General features: G+C 56.3%; 3 protein-coding genes across 3 annotated transcripts; 1 reads left to right on the top strand and 2 right to left on the bottom strand.

The window, feature by feature from the left end:
* Positions 1 to 1,965: 1,965 nt before the first annotated feature.
* Positions 1,966 to 9,392, top strand: LOC34624242. The gene is made up of 7 exons (XM_026337795.1): positions 1,966 to 2,286; positions 2,582 to 2,715; positions 7,020 to 7,207; positions 7,564 to 7,688; positions 7,918 to 7,999; positions 8,446 to 8,563; positions 9,212 to 9,392. The coding sequence occupies exons 1-7, from the start codon at positions 1,966 to 1,968 to the stop codon at positions 9,390 to 9,392; spliced, it is 1,149 nt and encodes a 382-aa protein (XP_026193580.1).
* Positions 4,654 to 5,508, bottom strand: LOC34624244. Its single transcript, XM_026337966.1, has 4 exons — positions 5,429 to 5,508; positions 5,138 to 5,244; positions 4,897 to 5,028; positions 4,654 to 4,745 (listed from the first exon to the last, which is right to left on the bottom strand). The coding sequence occupies exons 1-4, from the start codon at positions 5,506 to 5,508 to the stop codon at positions 4,654 to 4,656; spliced, it is 411 nt and encodes a 136-aa protein (XP_026193751.1).
* A 6,416-nt stretch (positions 9,393 to 15,808) lies between the features above and the next one.
* On the bottom strand, positions 15,809 to 19,472 carry LOC113147392. Its single transcript, XM_026337805.1, has 5 exons — positions 19,315 to 19,472; positions 18,384 to 18,519; positions 16,865 to 17,633; positions 16,209 to 16,306; positions 15,809 to 15,859 (listed from the first exon to the last, which is right to left on the bottom strand). The coding sequence occupies exons 1-5, from the start codon at positions 19,470 to 19,472 to the stop codon at positions 15,809 to 15,811; spliced, it is 1,212 nt and encodes a 403-aa protein (XP_026193590.1).
* Between the last annotated feature and the right edge of the window lie 2,672 nt (positions 19,473 to 22,144).

A 22,144-nucleotide genomic window follows, 5' to 3' on the forward strand; every position in this document is an offset into this window, starting at 1 on the left:
AGGAATACGGGATGGCATTCCTAGGAAGAAGTGGCAATGCATTTCATAAAAACACTTCGTGGCGAAAACATGTGGCCTTCTCTTCTCGGCCTACCGTGGCACTTCGTGCAGCTACAAAGCACTTTGCTATGGAGCACAGAGTGCCGGAGTGTTTGCTTGTCTACAGTAGCCAAATAAGGACTAAACGGAAGCTTCATCATCGAAAGTACCCGTGAGAGCTCTGGTGTAGGGCCGTCGGTTGTAGGCGGATCTCTGGAGTTCCCTGAGCGATAATGCTGGCGGCAGCAATAAAAAAGTCGTCGTTGTGTCTCATCCCTTGAGGACCTGCTCCCGCTGTATCTGCTTCCAAGCACACACACACACACACCAAAAACTTTTCCTGCATGTAATAATTGTTTTTGTAGCTCGTGCTTCTAAAATACGCGTAAACCATCCCACATCCACGGGCACGCGTGTGTCTCCCGTTTAGAGGTACACCCCACGATTTCCCTTTCCACGACGCCCTTGCGCGTTCGTTGCCACCCGCGCTTGGCCACTACAGTACAGTGCTCAAATTGCTAGCTAAAGCACCACATCAGCACAGACACTGCACACCACTGCTACACTCGCCACACTTCCGCCTGACACTGGTGCGTATTCTGAGCACCAGATTTCAGACAAAATCTAACGCGAACCGCACGGCACAACAAGTCCGTCAAGAGCAGGGCAAGCGCGGGGGTGGAGCACATCGCAGTAGCCAAGAAGCAAACTCATGAAAGCAGTCCGATGCACAAGCAAGGAGAAGCAACAGTAAACGTCTGACCTGCTCTGTTGGGGTCTGCCTCCAAAGAAAGTCGCCGTCTTCGCCGAGCAAGAAACGCTCGAGGAGGCCATTCGAAGGACTGGGAGCTCCGGGAAGTGGCGTCAGCTCCTCCGCTGCGACTTCTCGGTTGTGCCTTGAGGACCTATGAAGCAACACTCGAAGGGGCAGCATCAGCAGGATACAAGCAATGGGGGCTAAGCATATGCCGAGGCGTGAACAGGTGCCTCGTAGTGTTTGGTGCATGAACCGCAAGAAATAAATATCCTCGCACGCCATTCCTCACACCACTGCGAGGCGTGATCAGGTGCCTCGTAGTGTTTGGTGCATGAACCGCAAGAAATAAATATCCTCGCACGCCATTCCTCACACCACTGCGAGGCGTGAACAGGTGCCTCGCTGCCTTGCTCAAAGGCGCATTTTTTTTAAACGGCTCGTCTGAGGAGAACCTCAAGAGTCAGATTTCTCTGCCTAAAGGAAGTGCACGACCCCTAGAGACCTTAGCAGTTTTACCTCAGCAACAAGGCTCTTGCAGTTCTCCAGCAACTGTTCCCTCGAGAAGTCTACCCGTCCCAAAGGCGCCTTGATCTCCCCTTCGCCCTCCGCGCGAAATTCCACAGACTGCCCACTCTTTATTGCCTTTACAGCCTCCCCCAACGCTGCCACGACTGTTCCTGCAAGCCGGACGCAACAAAGACGCGTCGCAGGCAGGCAGGCTGCACAGAAGCGGAGCTTCACCGAAAAAAGCACCTCATCTCCTCTGTGCACGCACGCCTTTCCGCAGCCAGTCAGCAGCAGAAAGAGAGGCACTCCGCCCTACCCACCTGACTTGGGAGACGGCATCAGCTTCTTAGGGCCCAGGATCCGAGCCACTTTCAACAGCTTGGGCATTACGCTGGGGGATGCAACGGCCTTGTCAAAGCCTACCCACCTGCGAGAAGACGCACCCACCCCACGCGCATAGGCACCCTGTCTCCCAGCAGAGAGGTCCCACCCCCACAAAGAGCGCCGCATGCAGACGCAGCGCACTGCCGCTTCTCGCCAGACTGGAAAATGACGCCCGTCGATGCCCAATCGCATCCGCCGCTCTCCACGCTGCAGAAGTCTCACCCCCACCCCCCTCCGCGAACGCGCCACTCCGAAGCCCTCGCTGCTTTCTGCAAAGGATGCACTCGTCCACCACGCACAGTTCAGCAGCAGCAGAAAGTTCGCCAATCCAAAACCCCGTCCACGCAGGACCCTCGCTCACCCCTTTGCCACTCTTTGTATCAATGCGTCGCCTCCTGCAAAGTCTGCGCCAAGAGCCAGCAGCGTTGCGGCCTGAGAGCCAGCAAAGCGCACAAAAAATGCGCAAGGAAGCAACGAAACACGCTAGACACTTGCGTGGTGAGCATCCACACACAAGTGCCGCGCAGCCTGTGTGTCAGATGAAGCAGTCGTTAGCCCCCCTTCCCGATTCCCACAGCCCAGAGGACACGCTTCCTGCTGTAGAAAAGCTTCAGCTCCCATCAAGACGCCAATAGGCGTCTCGAAACGCCGCTGGACGGACAGCGTGCTGCCCCGAGAAACACACCAGAATTCCACCTCAACAAGTCACAGCGCGCGGGAAGGCGTAGCCTTCCCAACACCGCATGGACGTGAGGCTCGAGCTTAATTTAAGAACCTGAAATTTCGTGCATTCCTCGAGATACCTCTTCATCGGGACAAAAGACGGCGAGCTTTGCTGCGCTCCCAACGCCATGAGGAAGTGTACAGACACCCCGCACGCTTTCCCTGCGCAAGTCTGCTCGGACATGCAATACCAGATACACCAGAGGATCTGAAACCGTCGTGTGCTCTGGCAGCGACTGTGCTGCTGCTGCGTCTACGGCTTCTGATGCCTCTGCTGCAGCCTCCGCAGCTGCTTCACAGGTATCGTCGTGCGGTGGGTGTGGCTGCTGCTGTTGCCGCTGGCCTCTTTCTGGGGCAGACGCTTTACCCTCCACTGCCTGAAGCGGCTGCAGCGGCAAGAACGCCTGTAGCACCTGCACTGCCTGGAAGGGGGACAGGTGTAACAGCGTTTGCTGCTGCTGATCTGTGGCTTCGGAGGGAAGAGCCGCATCCAGTGAGGGCACCACAGCATCCACAGCGTAAACGGGCAATGGAGGAGCGACTTTGCAAGGCTTCTTGCTGCGGCCGTGGAAGGGAATATACTTCAAACCCCTTTCTTGGTGTCGCATCATCGGCAGAGGCGGCTGCTGTGCCGAAGCTGCTCCTGCTGCAGAAAGCGGAAGCCGAAGGCGGGAGGCCGCCGCTGCCCTCCAAGTCAGCAGCATCATTTTGAAGCGCTCCGACGTGTCTGAGAAGAGCTTTTTAATGAAGGAGCTACGGTTAACTTAAGATCGAATATCGAGAGCTGAGCATGTTCAACATCGGACTGTGGGTTAGCACACCCACCCCGGCTGGCCCAGCCAATTCGCAGTTCTCTCTACAAGAAGCAGTATGAATCGGCACGGCTGACTTCCCTGCATCCGCAACTATACTCTCCAGACGGACTCATCAGTGTGCGATGATCGCACTCTACTGTTTCGGGGCGGTCTTGAGAGCACCCTCTGCAGCGCTCCACTGCCTACACCGGAATTCGCTCCTCAAACATGTGCAAAGGTCTGACAAAGCGTATACAACTTCGACTAAGAAGTGCCAGAGAAGGGCAGGGGGGTACCCCCTGAGCCGACACTGGAGGGGGCCCCCGATGGTACGCAGCCCTAGAGTCCGTGCTGCAAGCCACACGGTTTCCAAGAACGAAACAATAAAACAGAGTATGAGGCAATAAATAGGGCATAGGCTACAAGCTTATGAAAGCAAAGCGGTGAAATAGTGGCTGAGGAACTCGGTAGCGTGCTTGCTCCTGGACGCCCTCCTAGTGCTTTCAGCCCACGAGTATGAGCCCGCCTCCAAGTTACATTCCCATTTGGCTTTGTCTAACGCATATAGATGCAGTGTACGGTCAGCTGCTTCCACGAAGAGCCTCTGCTGTACAGGCAACACTCTATTGCCCCTCATTCGACCAAGCGGTCTTCACCCCTGTGTCTGGGCTGCGACTTGGCTGCACCCTTCAGTAGGTCTTATGGCTCTCAGGGTTAGTATACGGGTGTGACTACCCAGCACGTTCGTTGTTCCTAAGGCATCCTAATGAACGTTCATAACAGCCATTCCGTAACACAGGCTGCCTACACCGAAGCACTATGCGGTCGCTTCATCCCCCGGAGTCCAATTTCCCGTCTTGGGCTTAAGACGCTGTTAACTCAAGTGACTTGATTAACGGGCTTGTTAGTACATGCGCCGGGGCCGTCGCGCAGACGGCACACACTTCTCTTGTTCCTTGCATTTGCTTAAGGGGGGATAAGGAAGCCGTGCGAAGTCACACGTGGAGTATATAGCCCCCTCTTGTCATGTCCTGTACGCACTGCACGCTTATGTCATCGCTTTCCGGGCAGCTTTCAGGCAGGGGAAGGTGAGCTAGCGTGGGTTTCTCAAAGCTTTCGAATAGCTCCGCGTGAGACAAACAGCACATAAAAGCGCCTTGGCGCAGGGTTGCTGTGACACCAGCTACAACATTCCCATGCAACTCTAATAGCGCAGCAAGCACTGCCAAACTTGCCCCCAAGTTTCGGATCCAGGAGCCTCGTAGCCCACTCTATACATGATTACGAATGCAGAGGTCACTAAGGTCCGTGGAAGAAAGTACACTGGATGCGGCCTTGGGCAGTGCGCACAGTACAGTAATTTGCCTTTGCGAGTGGTGTACAACTTTGGATAATGCCTTAGTCTGCCATTTCACAGCTCGATGGCCTTGACCTGGGGCTATAAGAATCTTATTGAAGGGGCGGCACAGCTGCTGGGGTGTACAGGTCGGACAAGCCGGGATGCTGCATCAAGGAAAGAACCTTCTCTGCGGTTTCTGCATCTAAACCGTGCACAAAAAGCACAACGGAACTGCGGATAGTTTCGCGTCACTCAAGCAGGAGAGAACTAATGCCCATTGAGTCGACGGTGTACAAACAGTTGTGGAAGGGCGGGCAAAAATAAAACGACGAACAGCGAGGGAACTCCCTTACCGATGTCCCCACCAACTGGGATAATTCGAGAACAATTCACCAAAGAACTGCCTTGCGCTTCTCCGCAGGCGATTACTGCGCTCTGCAAAGCCGCAGTCGGGGAGCACGACAACGCGCAGGAAATCTCCATTCCTGAAGCACAGTTTCACAAATGCAGGACAGTAAGCCTCATTCGCGCTGTAGGCATTACACACACCAGAGTAAGACAAAGTTGGGAGCGAACACATGTGGCAAGACGCACCATCGACCGAACGAATTAAGGCATTTGTTCCCTGCAATTGGAGCAAAGTGCCCAAGAGCGAAACCTGTTTTCCATGAAATGCAGCCAAATCGGATCCCCGTACAAGCCTACAGAATGAAAAAAACGCAACTAGACCACAAAAGGCAACATATACTCACGGTACAAGGTACACGGCAATATTTGCAACATGGTGATCTCTTGGTTCTGGAAGCACCGTCACGAGAGCACATTAAAAATGCGATACATCCTAAGCGTATGTTCCGCTTTGACGTGGCTAGGGTGTATACGCACCGTCCAGCAACCGGCAAAGAGGAAGAAGGCACTCCAGGTAGAGGCAGGCCCCCGGCTTCCGAAGGGTAATACGAACCCATCCTTGGCCACTATTAAGGGCAATAGGCCGTTTTGCCTACAAGGCTAGGTAACGCCGTGGCCCTTCACTTGTGCAAAGGACGGATAATTTACAGGCAAAGTGCGAGGAACTTACATGAAGGGGGCACCTCTAGCTACCCTAGGAGTCGAAGACACCCCACGGAGTGCTTGTCTGACTCAGCAACCCCTGAGAAATAAAAGTAGCAAATGAGATATTTTACCTCTGGAGCCCAATATTCAGCAGGATTTTCATGAAAAATTATAACAAAGCCAGAACAAAGCCGCGCTCTTCAACTGGAGTTGAACGGCCGTTCCACCATCTCTGGAGGCCGTTCAAGACCCAGGTGTGGGCAAAGCCCTTCCAGAAGACACTGACAGAAACGCGCATGTCCTTCAGTTATCATCATGCAGTGGAGAACCTATCAAAAAGCGCCAATGACTGCACCAGTTGGATTGTGGGCAGCTTAGGGCTTTTTGCTTCCAGACGGCAGCGAATGTGCACTACGGCTTCTCATGAACAGAAGACACAGAAAAGCGATTCCAGATCTGTGCTTTCTGTCTATGGCAGCATTTTTATATTTTTTACATTTTCGGATTTATCAGACGGCCCGTGGACCCGTTTTTCTGTAGTGGCCATGGCCCCCATTGGTGGGGAAGGTCTGTCAATGCATTTTGTATCTCCCGGCATTGCGTGTGTTTTGTCTTGTATTCCTCTCTATTCCTCATCGTGAATTCTGTGTTTCAGCCCTAAGTGGCCCGCTGCGAGCTCTTCGCTTCCCATGTTCACCGAAGTCCTCCAAGGGCTGTACTTCAGCCTGGGAGTTAAGAGCCATCGAGTCGCCACCTAACGTGGCTTGGTGGTATCTCCACGCGATGCAGCAGCATGCAGTGTACCTGCAGCATGCGAAGCCAACTGGAGAAAGAGGGAGCACTTTTGAAGCCCTTTAACCCCTGCCTTAGCAGCCCTTGTGCGGCCAGTGGGCCACATATGTATACTTGGCCTCAGCTTAGCTTTCCAAGGGCGCTGCCATAAGTAACACGGAATATTTGATGTTTTAAGGGATCCAATTAAAATGAGCTTTGACGTAGCTACCAGTGTTTCCGGGGCTAAGGGCCTGCCTGTAGGAGGAGTTAGGGCAAGGCATCTTCCCCGCCGCAAAGGGTTACACGTGCATCATGCAAGTGTGCTCGCTACTGCTGCTGCCACTGCCGCAAGCTCTGCCTCTTCTCCTCCCAGTTCGGATTCAGAATGGACAGATATATCCTCAAGTGCTGGTGACGTCTGCCGAAGGGGCAAGAGCGCTCCGAGCAGGAGGCAGCACCGTCGAACCACGCGTGAAGGCAGCAAGCACAAATCGTGTGTCTGCAACTCTCTGCCGCCTCTCAGAAAGACTGTCGACATCAAAACTGGCATTTCCCCAGTGACACCCCAGGCAGACGGGGGGGCAGAGTGTCCTCTGCCTATGCCCCATGACGATTATGGCACACATTCTCGGGAGAAGCAGCCTACCAGAGCAGCAGCAGCGGCAGCGGCAAGAGCAGGCAAAACGAGCGAAATAGATGGGGAGTCGCTCTGGGGGGATCTTGAGGTGGAGAGTTGGGGCTTTGAGTTGGACTCGTTGCTGTCTGATCTTGCGACCGACAGCGACATGGCGTTTGGTGCTGCTTTTGGAGTTGAATTGGAAGATTCCGAGCTATTTGGTAATTGCTGTTGAATGGGGAGCGAGGGGGAGGGAGGGGATGGCGGGTAACGGAAGGCGTGTTGTCTTTTGTGTGTTGCGTTTGTTGGGCGGAAGGATGCTTGTTAAGGATACGATTCTTGTGTCAACAGTATTTTTGGTGTCTTGGTGTTGCCTTGGCTCGACAGGGGTGCTTCTGCTGAGGTGTATAACGAGGGCTGGGGGTTGCAAGGTGCTCTTATTTCCTGCGTTGCGGCTAGAAGGGAGGGTGTGTGTTTCTTTGTATCGACGGCAGCCAGCGTCACAACTCCTGGCAAGCCATTTTCTTCCTATTGGCAGTGGTGCTGGTGTTTTTTGTCTGCGTGCCGACGTTCGCAGGCACGGAGGAGGGTACTCTGGCAGCCCTTGTGACGGAGATGGTGAAAACGATGAACGTGAAAGACTGGACCGCCTATTTCGCTCTGCGGGTGAATGCTGAGAAGGAGTTAGATTTGACAAATACAGCGAGCTAAGGAGAGGACCCTTAGGGAGGGGGGGAGTGAAGGAAGGGTATAGGGGCGTGCCTGGCATGCATTTAGAGGGAAACACGTTCGCATGCATTTAGAGGGAAACACGTTCGCATGCATTTAGAGGGATACACGTTCGCATGCATTTTCCGTGAGCCGTAGAGGGTGGCGTTTCCTCCTGCATTCGCGTAAAAAAGGGTTGTTTTTGCCTTCCTGCGTTCTGTAGGCAGAGGCGCTGGTGCTCTTTGCAGAGCACAACGACGCATGGGCTTCTGCTGGTATTGCCCAACAGATGTTTCGTCAAGATAGCAACAGCAGCAGCAGCAGCACCACTAGTGGGAGCAGCAGCAGTACCACTACCAGCAGGAGCAGCAGCTTGTCTTCTAGGTTGGCTGACATTCGGTCGCTCTGTGCGCTGCAGCTTTCTGCTGAGAAGGCAGCCACAGGGTCAGTTGCCCTCCCCTTTTTTTGTCGAACAACCCTTTAGTGGTTTGGTGGTGGTGGTGTTGTCTTCTGTGTGCTGCTCACACTCGTACAGCTGTGTCGCTTGGATTAGCCGCTCTCGATGTGTGCCCCTTGTCTCAGTGTGTCTGAGCGACCTTAAACCTGCCCAGATGCTCCCTCTTTGACACTCAGTCGTACAAACGCGTGCAGCCTGCTCACAGCTGCCTGTCTGCCCCTGTATTGCGTTGAACTACTTTGGTGTGCTTCACGGGAGTACGTGTGTCTTGTGCGCATTGCCTTTTCCGCGCAGCTCCCGCTCGACTCTCAGCCGTCCCCTTGGACCGCAGTCGTCTCCCAGGCAGCAGCAAGCCACCAATGTGCCGCTGTTGTAGTTATAGCGCGTTGGCTGTAGCAGTGGCATCAGTGCGGTGCCCGCTATTGCAGCTTCTCTACAACTGTAACTGAAGCACTTCCGTTTGGCGCAGCGGTAGCTGCTGTACATTAATCGACTCATCCTAACTCGATTTTTGCCTATTTTTCACACCGCCTGCAGTTGTCGAAGTAGTGTAGCAGCAACCGAGACTGCTCTGGGTACCACTCGTTTGCCAGTTCACTTGCGCAGCAGCTAGCTGCAAAAAGAACCATCGGGGCGTTGTTGCATCTGTAGCTGTTGTTGTTGTAGCTGTTGTTGCTGCAGCTGTTGTTGCTGTAGCTGTTGTTGCTGCAGCTGTTGTTGCTGCAGCTGTTGTTGTAGGTGTTGCTGTTGCAGCTGTTGTTGCTGGAGCTGCTGTTGTTGCTGCGGAGTTAGCATTTGCAGCTGCTGCGGGTGGGTGTCTTGGCTGCAACGCTGCGCCATGAGTTGCTGGTGGTGCACTTGTTGTTGTTGCTGGTGAAGCTGTGGTTGCTGCTGCTGATACCCCATCGGACCGGCTGTTGAGCCCCTGTACAATTGAGGTTGCAAGGTTTGCACCCGCAGTTGCTGCTGCTGCTGCTGCTGCAATTGCTGTTGTAGGTGCTGTTGAAGCTGCAACTGCTGGGGGGCAGAAGAAACACCCATCGCTTGCTGCTGGGGGAAGTGCTGCTGCTGTGCGCGAGGCGGGGTTGCCACGGACGAGTGCAGCAACCGATGCTGCATTATATGCTGCTGCGGCAGTATGTGGTGAGGGGATTGCTGCTGCTGCTGCTGCAGAGTTGGTTGCTGCACAGATTGTGGCTGCCATGAGGGGTGCCTATGCAGTACATGCTGCTGCTGCATAGCAGCATGCGGATGCACTTGCCTCGGCTGATGTTGCGACAGCTGTTGCTGCTGCAAAGGCTGAGAAGACGCTGCAACTCCCACTTGGCTGAGTCGCTGCGGCTGCTGCAGTAATGTTTGTTGGTGCAGCGGTTGCTGTTGCGGGATTCGTTGTTGCTGCAGTAATGGCTGTTGTTGTAATAGGGGTTGTTGTTGTTGCAATGTTTGTTGCTGCAGGAGGGGTTGTTGAGGAAGAGGCTGCTGTTGCAATGTTTGTTGTTGCAATGTTTGTTGTTGCAATGTTTGTTGTTGCAATGCTTGTTGTTGCTGCAGCAGGGGTTGATGCTGCAGCAGGGGTTGGTGCTGCAGCAGCGGCTGTTGCTGCAGCGGTTGCTGCTGTATGTAGCTCGCTGGGCAAGAGCCAGGTCGTACGGGAACTCCCTGCAGCCGCTGTTGCTGCTGCATGTGTTGCAGCTGTTGCTGCTGATGAAGCTGTTGCTGGCGCATGTGCTGTTGCTGCAGCAGCTGCTGATGGGAGAGTTGCTGCACACATGCTGCATGCGGCTGCTGCGGTGCCAAGTGCTGCTGAGGCTGAGCGGTCTGCTGTGGAAAAGTGCAGGAACTTGCACCAAACTGTTGCTGCTGCGACGTACAGACGGCGCGAGTAGGGTATGCAACGGCGGATTGTTGGTGGGGTTGCAGGATCGTCTGCTGCATGTGTTGCTGCTGCTGCATGTGCTGCTGCTGCTGCGGAGGAGGCTGTCCGGTGTCTCGTTGAAGATGCATGTGAATTCCGTGTGGCTGAGCAACTGCCTGCTGCTGCATCAACGTCTGCTGCTGCTGCTGCTGCTGCTGCTGCTGCTGGTGGTGGTGGTGGCCTGCAGGTGCTTGGAGGTGCTGCTCCTGCTGCAGCTGTTGCTGCTGCTGCTGCTGCTGCTGTTGCAGTTGCAGTTGCAGTTGCGCTGCTCCCCCGTCTGACCTGCACAGAGGACGGGCAACATCGATCCGAACAGGAGTGGATGGATGCAGCAGCACACGCAATTTGTGGAGTTTTGCCTGAAGAGCGACAGCCATGGTCCCCTGCGTTTCCACGTTCAGAGCAGCCGAAGCAGTGCATCGGCTGAAACGATGACACGGGAAGTAGATACTGACTGATGCACACAGACGAAAAAGCCCTCGGGGAAGGACCTTAATATATGTATATATATACATATATATATATATATATATGTATAGCTACAGCTGCCTGCCACAGCAGGAAACACTGGAGGAGCTGTTTCGCAACATGACAGCACTGTAGCAGCCTCACTGTATTGGAGGGAGGGCTGCAGCGAGGATATCCCAGTCGACAACTCCAAAGAAGAGGGCGGCAACTGCCTGCAGCATTAATTTCGAGAGCACAGCGGAGACTGCGGGAGCTCTAACAGCAGCAAAGCCACCATCCCAGCGCACATCCGCAAACATTTAATCCAGAATGAGCAGCAGTCCTTCCAGATGCACTGGCTAGGAAGGGGCAGCTGACCGCAAGACTGTATGTGATGGAAAAGCCGAAAGCCTTGGCTGCAGACTCCATCATGGGCTTCAGCACTGCTGACGAGAAGAGGCGTTCCTTCCGCTGCAGCTCCTGCGAAATCCGAAACAGCAGACACAAACAAAAACCGCCTGCGTTTGCTGGCGCCATTGCTTAGTTTTCCTTCTTGCAGCACGACGCACACGAGCAGCAGCACGAAGCGTCGCTGCAGGACGAGTATTTACGCACATAAAACAGCCATATATATATGTATATATATATATGTATATATATATATGTAGGTATAAACGTAGATACAGTAGCAGTGGAAAAAGAGGCTCCACTCACACCACGGGCAGAAGGGGCCCTAACTTCGACAGCAGCAGCAGTAGCAGCAGCAGTAGCAGTAGCAGCAGCAGCAGCAGCACTGGCAAGCACCTGAAGCAGGGCTGGTAGTCGCATGCGCTGCAGCATTACTACCGAGACGTGGGGAGGTGGGAAAGGTCTAACGTGCAGCAAGGCCGATGTTGCCGCATATACTCGGAACGGTTTTCCTTCCTCATCCTGCAGCAGGAACGTTTTTTGTTGCTGCAGTTGTTGTTGCTGCAGTTGTTGGTGCTGCTGCTGAGGCGCCCATAGCAGACATGGCGGCAGAGGCGGCAGGAGCAGCGGCATGGTGCAGAAGTGCAGCAGCCGCAAGAGAGACAGCGATGACACCCCAATGCCTAGCAGTCTTTGGAGAGAGATGCGCATATCCAGGCTGCAGATATCAGGGGAAGCGCGCAGGAGCATCGCAAGCAAATACGCATGCGCAAATCTTTTGACACGATTCGAGCTGGCAGCTAGCAGGGGTTAGGTTGGCAGGGCAGAGCAGCGGACCGACTGAGCGCCGTGGGAGCAGAGAAAAACGCAGGAGGGAAGGAGGGCAGCAGTGCAGAGGTTGGCAGCGCGGAATGAGGTGTCGCAGTAGTGCACAACACGGCAGCAGAGAGGAGCTGCTTCCTCTGCTGACCTATCTGGAGCTTCTGCAGGCAAGAACTGGGGGAAGACGAGGGGTTGCTTTGGTAGCAGCAGCTCTAAAAGCAAGGTGGTGCCTCCCCCCATGAGCTGCTGCTGCGTTTGCTGCAGCAGCTGCGTCTCCGAGCAAGCCGACACCCCTCCAGTAGCAGACGAGGCCTCTGCTGCTGTTGCCGTCGTAGAGGGATCGTCTGCTGCAGAATCAGATGCCTCTAGAAGCGTCGAAGTTCGCTGCTCGGGAGCTGCGGCAGTGCTAGCCGTACGGGCAGCAGCAGCAGCAGCAGCAGCAGCAGCGGCAGCAGCAGCAACCGCCCTCTCGGCTTTGTTGAAGTGGTCCTTGAGAGGCGGCTGCATCAGGAGGGGCTGCATGTAGTGCAGCAACAGCGCAGCGACGCGGTGAAGTGTGGGCGACTCCCGAATGTTTACGCCGTAGTACGCTGCAAAGAAAGCATCGCCTGCAGTAAGTCCGTCTGCTGCAGCGGCACAAGAGGCACTGTCTTCCGGAAATGCGGCAGCTGCTGCAGCAGCAGCAGCAGCACTCGTCGCCAAATCGGATCGTCTTAAGGCCCTTGACCGTATAACGAAAACTCTCTTGACTCTGAAGTCTTCCTCCAGTCCTTCGGCTGCAATTGCGGCAGCAGCTCCCGTCTGCACTGCTGCTGCTGCTGCTGCTGCTGCTGCTGCTGCTGCTCCTGCTAGCGTGGTGGGGTCGTCGGTGTTGCTGCTGCTGCACCGGGCACTCACCAGAGGCTTTTCTCCGTTCTGCCAGCGCAGAGCTGCAGCAGCAAGCGCTGCATGCATCGCCACGTGAGACAAGATGCTCCTGAGGGGCTGTAGGAGCCAGCATGCAAACTCTTGAGTCGCATCCTTATTGTTCCCCTTGTTGCTGCCGCCGTTGGGATGTGGCATGGCAGTTGCAGCCCTTGCCGCTACCTCTAGCTGCTGGTGTAAATAGACAGTGAAGCGCGTCAAGTGCGAAAACGGCAGCAGAGGACACAAAAGGCTGCAGAGGAGACGCAAGCGCACTGCGAGAGAGAGCGGATTCTGCCTTGGCGGAGTCTTTTCAGGTGCAGTGGATCGTCGCGTGGCTGAAGCCGCCGAGGATTTCCCGAGACGGGCAGCAGAGCAAGAGGAAGAAAATGCTTCGAAGGATGCAGAGGGAAGAAAGGGGAGCGAAGAGAGCGGCGATTCGCCTACACCGACTAGTCGGCAGAGGGCTCAGTTGGCTTCCCCCACGCGCTTTCTAGTAGCTCTGGCTAAACTCCTGGCTGCAGATGCCACTTACCTGACGAATTGCTGCAGTACAGAAATTCCCCTTGCCTCCGCATTCGTCTGCAATTGGAGCTGCGCGAAGGGGGCAAGACGATTTCGCCTGAGCGCGCGCAGGAAAAGCAGCGAGGCGGCAACAACGGGTTTAAGAACGTAGCGGCACACCTATCGTGGTGCATCTGCCAAAGAACGAGGAAAAACGTGTCTCTACAACAAAGACGCGAGGACAGACGCAGGCAAGGAGGTAGGAGGCATGCCAGGCACAAATAAAACGTCTGCTGCTGCCGTCAGGCTTGAGGCTGCAGTGGCAAGCGTCCAAGCAGGCACAGTCTGAGCCTCCGCAGCGGCAGCAGCGCATCGTCTGACTGTGCAGCGACGCAGGAAGAAGCGCCAAGCTGAGCACAAGTACCAACAGCGGCTGTACGTGCCTGTCGAAGCTTCCAGTCTCGCTCGCGCGAAGGGATATGGGAGGGCTGCTGCAGCAAGGCTGGCTGCAACAAGTGCACTGCTGCGGCGATCTCGTTGACTGCTTTTCAGCTTTGATCTGCTCGGAGTCGCAATGGGCGGCAGCCGCCTCGGCAGTTGAGGGAGACGCGTCTGGAGGAAGCAGCCGCTCATCGAGAGGCAGCAGCACAGCCTCCGTCAAGGCACTTGACCAGTGGAGAACGATTTGTGTGCCTAGCTTCTGCACGGCTTCCCGCTCCTGTTTCTCCCTAGGCTCCGACAGTACGAGTGCCTCTGGCAGCTGCACAAGAGCCACAGACAGCACCAACTGCATGCGCTGCTGCTGCTGCAGTTGCTGCTGCTGCAGTTGCTGCTGCTGCAGCTGCTGCTGCTGTTGTGCTGGTGACAGGTCCAGGAAGGCTACCGGAGAGCCGGAAGGGCGCAGCAGCAAGGCTTCATGCGCAGCAGCGAGGCGGAGTCTCGAGCTCCTCTCGCCAGCCGGAAAGGCTGCTGCAGCAGCTTCGAAGGAGGCGTACAATCTGCACACTTGAAGCAGCGGCAGCAGCAGCTGCTGCAGCAACAGTCCAGGCCAGAGCAGCACCGTTGCCGCGGCAGAACTGACAGTGCAACTCAGACACGGAGCCACAACACGTCCTCGCAACGCCTGTCGAAGGGTTTGTGCGGTGTACAGACAGCTCTTGCCTCGCCCTCCAACGAGATGCCTCACTGCTGCTGCTGCTGCGCCTGCTCCGTCGCTGCCCCCTTCTGTGTGGAGCAGCGGTTCTTGCGTCGCCACGGCAGTTGCAGCAGCAGCAAACTGCTGGATCACATGGCACAAACCTACGACAAACTCCTCGGAATACAGAGCCACGCTTCCACTTGCGCTGCTGTCGAGGCTTTCTGCCGAGACATACGTCAGCGTGCGTGTCGCAGGCTGCTTTCCCGGAGCCTCCCTGTGCTGTTGTTGAGTCTGCTGCTGCTGCTGCTGCTGCTGTCGCACGTGTCTAATTTCCTGCAGCACGACGTGGATGGATACCAACGCGCGGCAGCGGGAGTGCTGTCGAAGCAGCAGAGGCGGCATTCCATCGATGTGTAGCAGCAGGCAAGGCAGTAAAAAGTCTGCCGGCTCAAAGTCGCCTGTTACCCCCAAGTTGGGTGTCTCTACGTCGGCTGCTGCTGCCCATGTGTTGAGACTTGCTGCTGGTATTGCTGCCGCTGAAAGGCGACTGCCCGCTGCGGAGCTATCCACGTAAAACGGAAGCAAGGAAACACCTCCGCCTTTCGCCGCTTCTGCTGCTTGATACCACTGCTGCATCACCTGTTGTTGCTGCTGTTGTTGCTGCTGCTGTTGTTGCTGCTGTCGTTGCTGCTGTTGTTGCTGTTGCTGCTGCTGTTGTTGCTGCTGCGGTGGGAAGGATTTATAGCACAGGAGTGCAGCAGGAAGTCGGTAGCAGCAGCTGAGAACCTCAGCCCCACAGAGCAGCAGCCGCAGCAGTTGGCGTAGAGGACTGCTGCTTTTATGGATCTGTTCTGCAGATGCAGCCTTGCTGAGCAACGCCTGAAGCAGCTGCTGCAGCAGTTGCTGCAGCAGCACGTTGCTGCAACAAACCTCGACCGCCGTCTGACACTGCTGCTGCTGTCTCTGGAGGCTAAAGCGCAAGCACACAGTTTCTTGCTGCGCCTCTGCAGCCCGTGCAGCAGCAGCAGCAGTCCCCACACTCGAGACAGCGGCAGATGTTGCCGCTACGGTGTGAAGCAGTGCACGAGCATGCAGCAGCACAAGGCGCAACTGCATCGAGAACGGCCGACAATGCTGCAGGAAAACTATGTCGCTCCACTCACGCTGCAGCTCTACTGCCTCCTGCTGCAGCAGACGAAACACAGCAAGCTCTTCCGCTGCTACCGCTGCTGCATGCACAGCGCCCTTGTCTTCAGGCCGCCACTGCTGCTGCTGCTGCTGCTGCTGCTGCTGCTGCTGCTGCAAAAACCCCACAGTCTTGTTCGGCCCGAGAGGGGCTGTGGCTGCGCAGCTGCTGCAGCGATACCATTGTTGCTGCTCTTGTCGCTGCTTAGCAACACGTTCAAGCATGCAAGTGATGCGCACGTCAGGACGAAGCGGTGGCAGCTGCAGCAACAAACGCGACTGAGCGTCACCCTCCCCCCCCTGCTGCTGCTGCTGCTGCAGGATAGGGCAGCTTGTCACTTCCTCTTCTCGCAGCAGCAGCGAAAAGCAGCTTTTGGAGCGGTCCCCTGGAACGGAAACAAAAGAAACCAAAGGCTTCGTGCCGTGAACGTACACCAGCCAAGGTGGCAGCTGCTGAATGTGTTGCCGCTGACTACGACTTGCTGCAGTCTCCACTTCCTGGGAAGCTGCTGCTGCTCTAGCCGCTGCTGTGGCGGCACAGTCTGCAAAGTCTCCTGCGCCGCTCTTTAGCAGCACCGAGGGCTGCTGCTGCAAACACCACTGCAGCAGCAACCCCCGCTGCTGCTGCTGCTGCTGCTGCTGCGGTTCTTGCTGCAGCAGCGATGGAAAGTGTTGCTCTGCCGTCTCGTCGCTGCTGCAGCGTCCATCGTGCCACAGCTGCTGCCGCAGCGCAGCCGTGAGGGAGAGCTCGGTGGCTGCGACTTCGGCATCCCCTGCAGCAGCAGCAGCAGCTGCTGCTGCTGCGCATGCAGCAGCAGCAGCAGCAGCGTCGCTTGTGAGCACGGGACCAAGGCAGCAGGGAATGGAGGTCGACAGCTGCAGCACCAGCTGCTGCAGCGAAGCAAGCAGCGCGGATTGCTGCAGCAGCAAGTCTTGCATTGCAGCAATGTACTGCTGCACAGTGACTTTGATGCATCCCTCCTGTTCCTCCTTCAGAAGCTCCTTCACCTGGAGGCGTGCATGCTGCAGCAGCAGCTTGAGAGGCGGATGCGCTATCCTAACTGTCGCGTAGACGCAATCGCGACGCTGCAGGAGGCCGTCTTCCTTGAAAGCAGCGAGCGGCATGTGCATCCCTGCTGCCGCGTTTGCAGCTTTGTGGCTGTTGGCGGCAGTGACAAGCAGGTAAGACGCTGCGATGCAGTGATGCGCGTCAAAGACGGCAGCAACAACTGCCTGCTGAGGGGCATCGTGCTGCGACTGCTGCTGCTGCAGCGAGAAGCGCAGGAAGAGCGTTGCAGCTGCGCTCTCCGCTGCAGGATCTTGTGATTGCTGCTGCGGAGGCTGTTGCAGGAGCAGTTCTTCAGCAGCTTCAGCGGAACGTTGAGGATCGCAGTGCAGAAGACGCCGAAGCGCGTCGATAGCCTCAGTAGACAAGACGCTTCCAGGCGGCTGTGTTGACGATGGTGGTGCTGCTGCTTTTGCTGGATTGCCTGGAGGTAGCAGTACAGCAGCAGCAGCGGCAGGAGCAGCAGCAGTTTGTAGCGGTGGTCGCCACGTAGCTGCTCCTACCTCCGCGGCAGGCACCACAGCAGCTCCTGCTGCCTCTGCCTGCTCAGCGAAGCGCATGCAAAGCGCCAGGCTGCGTAGCAGCGGCAGCAGCAGCAGGAGGTCACCTACATGTGCCCCCACTGCCTCCTGCAGCAGCTGCTGCAGCCTTGGAGGGAGCCAGAGACACCGCAGCAGCACCGCTCCACTAGTCGAGCAGAAGCGCAGGTCGCATTGCATGTCACTGTACAACAGCCGCAAAAACGTGGTGCCACTATCCAGCCGCAGACGCTGCTGCGGCGAGGAGCTGGCAGTGTCTAGGCAAATCGCAGTGCCCTCCACAATGAAGTGCAGCGCATCAGGCGCAGCTTTAGCCGCAAGAGCGGCTGCTGGGGGGGGGCGAGAAAACGCCGCTGCTGCACTTTCTTCCGCTTCGAGCGCAGGCTCCGCGTTGCTGCTGCGGCTGCTCTTCGGCGACAGATAATAGGCAAGAGTGAGCAGTTGCAACAACCCCAGCGCGACGGCCGAATCTGCTAGCCACTGCTCGAGTTGCATGCGGTCTCCTCGCCACTGCTGCAGCCGCTGCCAGCAGCTCTGCTGCTGCAGAATTCGCAAAGCAAAGCAGTCTGCTGCAGTGAGCTGCTGCCGCGGAGGCTGCTGCATCAACGCATGCAACGGCCACAGATGCACCGCCAACTCCTCGAAGTGAACTACGTCGAGAGAAAATTGCAACGCAACGCCTTCACACTTGAACCCCCGAAGTACTGGCTGCTGAAACTTCTGCTGAGGCTCGTGCTCTTCTTCCTGCTCGTGCTGCTCCTTCTGCTGCCGAAACTTCTGCTGCTGCTCTCGCTCCTCTTCCTGCTCATGCTGCTGCTCTCGCTCTTCTTCCTGCTCATGCTGCTGCTTCTGCTGCCGAAACTTCTGCTGCTGCTCTCGCTCCTCTTCCTGCTCATGCTGCTGCTCTCGCTCTTCTTCCTGCTCATGCTGCTGCTCATGCTCTTCGTGCCGGTGCAAGGATGGAGGATAGCCTCCGATCGCTGCAGCGCCCACGGTGTTGCCATCACCCCCTGGAAGAAAAGCGCGTTCCTCTTGATGCTTCCCCACTGTAGTGGCTGCAGGCGAAGAAGTTGAGTCGCAGCCTGCCGCACGTAGACCTCCACAAGACACATCGAAGTCTTTGAGGATTGAGAGGTGCAGCAACACGCGTCTTGCAGAGGCTCCCCCCGCGGCTGCGGCTGCCGCTGCTGCTGCCGTCGACAGCGGTACAAAAGCACTTCCAGAGGATGCAGCAAGAGCAGCTGCCACGCCATCCGCCTCAGGCAGCTCTGCGCTGCCGCTTGTGAGCTGCGTGGCGACTGCTGCTGCTGCTGCTGCATCTCCTGCAAGCGCAGTAGGCGCTTCGCACGAATCGTCTAAAGCTGCCGCAGCAGACCCTGCAGGAGCCTCTGCTGCAAAGCCTACCGACTCCGAAGATGCTCCAGAGGAGGCAAGAGCACCGCTATGAGAGAGGGCAACATACGCCACGAAGTACAGCCTCCGTTCCCTGCAGAGGTGTCTGCTGCTGCTGCTGCTGCTGGCAGCTGCTGCGAGAGCTGTCGAGACGGCGAGGTGCCTCAACGCTTGCTGCTGCAGCAAATCCAGGCAGATACACAGCAGCACTCGACGAGAAGCCGAGCCAATACACCCGAAGGCGTCGAAGGGCTGCAGCGGAGCATGCGCTGCTCCTGCATGCTCGACTGCTGCTTCTGCTGCCGCTGCTGCAGCGGCAACTTCCCTGCCCTTCGCGTCTGAACAGCCATCATCAGCCTCAAGAGACTCAGCGTTGCCGTCTGAGCTCCTGTCGCCTCCTCCCTCGACGGCAGCTGCTGCAGCCACGGCAGCCACATGCTCGCTCGGCAGAAGCACTTCCAGGCTACGCGCTGCCTTTTGAATACACTGAAATTGCAGCAAGAGGCTGCGCTGCCTGCTAGTGGTGGCTGCTGCAGTGCGTCTTCTCAGCGCAGCCAACTCGACCCGCCTCTTCGCGAGCTGCAGCACACGACACGGTGCAGCAGCAGCAGCGCACAGGCAGCCGCAGAAGCAACACACACATACACAGACATAGACACAGAGACACTGACACAGACAGACAGACAGACAGATACAACAGATGTGCTTCAGCAGCTGCATCACTTCCAGCATGCGCTACAGCATCTCGACGGCTGTTGTGGCAGTGCAGTAACCGTCTTTCCCGCTTCCCCAGCACGTTTCGCCTCAAACGCACATACATGCCAAAAAAACACACATCAAATGCAGCGTTACAGCAGCGGCAGCCCTCACATTTGCTGCCTCGACGGACGTCCTCGTGTGTTGCCGCAAGACGGCAAGCGCCAGCGCGTTGCTGTCTGCCGCAAGACTCGCTGTAGCAGCAGCAGCAGCGGGGGAGGTAGCGAATCCAAGTGCCTCCAACATGCCGAGGCGAACGCGCAGTATCTGCAAGCTGCGCCAAAGCCAGCACGCAATTTTATTCCTTCCGTGTGGTAAAAAAGCCTTTGGAAAATGCCCCTAAGGCGCGTAGAGTGCTCTCACAGCTTCCACTTAAGAGGCGCAGTCGCCACTCAAAGCGAGCTGCCGCGTCTTCAAAGGGTAGTAGTTCGTGCTGTAGAGCACTCCTGGCGCTGCAGAAGAGGGCTAGCTAGCTAGCCCTCTTCTGCAGCGCCAGGAGTGCTCTACAGCACGAACTACTACCCTTTATGAGACGTGGGTGGGCTGCTGAAAGGAAGGGCACAGGAAAACTCAGGGAGATCGCCGAACGGAGGAGGATGGGGAGAGAGGGGAAGAGGGGAGGAGCATTTTCGCTTGCCTAGAAACATCCGACACAGCTTCCACTGTGCAGAGATGCGGCAATTCTATGTGGATGCTGCCGTTCGCTTTCAGGTGGACTTGGAAGGCTTGTTGCTTCAAAGAGGCGGTCAAAAGCTGCAGCAGCAAGGCGTCTTGGAGCCGCTTGCGCGTCTCTACACATTCTTCGGCTGCAGTAGTAGCAGCAGCAGCAACAGTAACAGAAGCAGCAGCAGCGACAGAAGCATGCCGGGAAGCATACCTATACATGTATGTATGTGTGTATATATATGTGTGTGTATTTATGTGTGTATATTTATATAGCACATACACGTATAATGCATACAGGTACACACAGATAGCCACCCATATACGTATATACACACCCATACACACATCAATGCAAGCAGCAAACAGCACGAATTACGACACATGCGTTGTAGCAACATGCAGCAGCGTCGGCAAAAAAAGCCACGCCAGCACAAGCAACAGCCTCACGATCAAGATGTTGATAGGCCTCATCGATGCCGTCGAGATCTTCTAAATCCCCTACGCTGGCGTGCTGCTGCTTCTGCCGCGTCTGCGGTAAAAGCAGCAGCTGCTGACTCAGCAAAAGAGGCAGCCGCTGATAGACACCTGTTGCGAGGATCTCCATTGCAGCGTCTACTTGAGGAGGTGGAGGCAGCAGCGCAACTTGCTGCTGCTGCAGCTGCAGCTGCTGCTGCAGCGAGTACAAAAGTGCACATTCATACACAAATATATATACGCATACGTATATATATATATATATATAGATATATATAGATATTTATATACATATATATATACATATTTTTCATGTATATGTCTATATATATACGTCGAAAGTGGATTGAATGCGTAAAACATGTATTTTTATGAGTGTGTCTATCTGTGTGCAAGGTGTACGTGGACTGAGCTGCCAAGCGTTCCACCATGCTGCTTCCTTCCCTGCTGCTGCTGCTGCTGCTGAAAAAAAGGCGCCACTACGGAGAGCAGTATGTAGCTGGTGTGAGGGGGCTGCACCCTCAGCAGGAATAACTCTAGACTCAGCAGCAGCAGAGAAAAGCCGTACGGTGAGGATGACGTCTCGAATGCGAATCCGTTTCTGCTTGAGTTGAGAGGCTTCCGCAATGAGATCTTCGACTTGTTGCTGCATTTGTGGCCATTGTGCATGCAGCAGCAAGAGCTTCAGCAGCAGCTCTCTGCTGTGTCTGCCATACTGCAGGAGCGCCGTCCTTAAGACGCTGCTCGCAGCTGCGGCTGCCTCCGTTGCGGCGAAACGTTCTCCTTCTCCGCGAGCAGAGGCTTCTTGCAGCTGCTGCAGCAGCAGCTGCTGCTGCTGCTGGGCTACACGGCAGCAGGAGTGGAAGTCTCTTCGGCAGCGATGCAGCGCCTGCTGCAGCAGCTGCTGCAGCGGCCTTGTTGTGTACTGGAAGTGTGCGGCATGAACGACGTAGCGAGCAGCTTCTGGAAGTTGCTGGCGAGCTGCTTCTACCGCTGCTGCTGGCGATAGGGGACGCTGCGGCGGCGGGAGCTCTGCTGCTGCTGGCGCTGCTGTTGCCGCTGCTGTTGCTGGCGCTGGTGCTGTTGCTGCTGGCGCTGCTGCTGCAGGCAGAGTCGCCGAAGCAGCCCCCGTTGCAGCAGCAGCGCGAATACCCCATGCAATGTGACCTCGCTGCATCTCTCAGCTGCCTCGTGGAGATGATAGCGGGAGGCTGGGGCAGAGGAGGCTCTGCTGCTGCTGCCGCGAAGAAGCTGAGTGCCTCCAGCTCAGTTGTAATGCATCGTCTCCTCAGGCAAAAACTGCTCCGTCTTGCTGCCCAAGCTCCTGCGCTTACGATGCGTGATCGCGTTCAGCTGCAGCACAGCCGCATGCATCCCTAGACGCTGCTGCTGCCAACAACCGGCTCCTCCTGCTGCTGCTCTTTGTGCTGCTGCTTCTGCTGCTCTTCGTGCTGCCGCTTCTGCTGCTCTTCGTGCTGCTGCTTCTGCTGCTCTTCGTGCTGCTGCTTCTGCTGCTCTTCGAGCTGCTTCTTGAATCAGGGTACCACACACTGGCGTGAAAAATACCTCGGCAAAAGTACGAGTCACAACCCCCAACACACGCGCCGCTGCTTCCACCTGTCGGAATACTGACGCTCGAAGAGTCGCACAGCTGGCTGCAGAAGTTTTTATAAAGTTTTTAGCGACTTGGGCACGCAGAAATATGGCCGCATCGATTTTCAGCCCCGAGGATCGCTGCATGCGCAGTGCGACTTTGCGCAGACCCCCCGATTTACGCG

The sequence above is a fragment of the Cyclospora cayetanensis genome, unplaced genomic scaffold, assembly GCF_002999335.1.
Source record: "Cyclospora cayetanensis isolate NF1_C8 unplaced genomic scaffold, CcayRef3 CcayRef3_contig_100, whole genome shotgun sequence".
Classification (NCBI taxonomy): domain Eukaryota; phylum Apicomplexa; class Conoidasida; order Eucoccidiorida; family Eimeriidae; genus Cyclospora; species Cyclospora cayetanensis.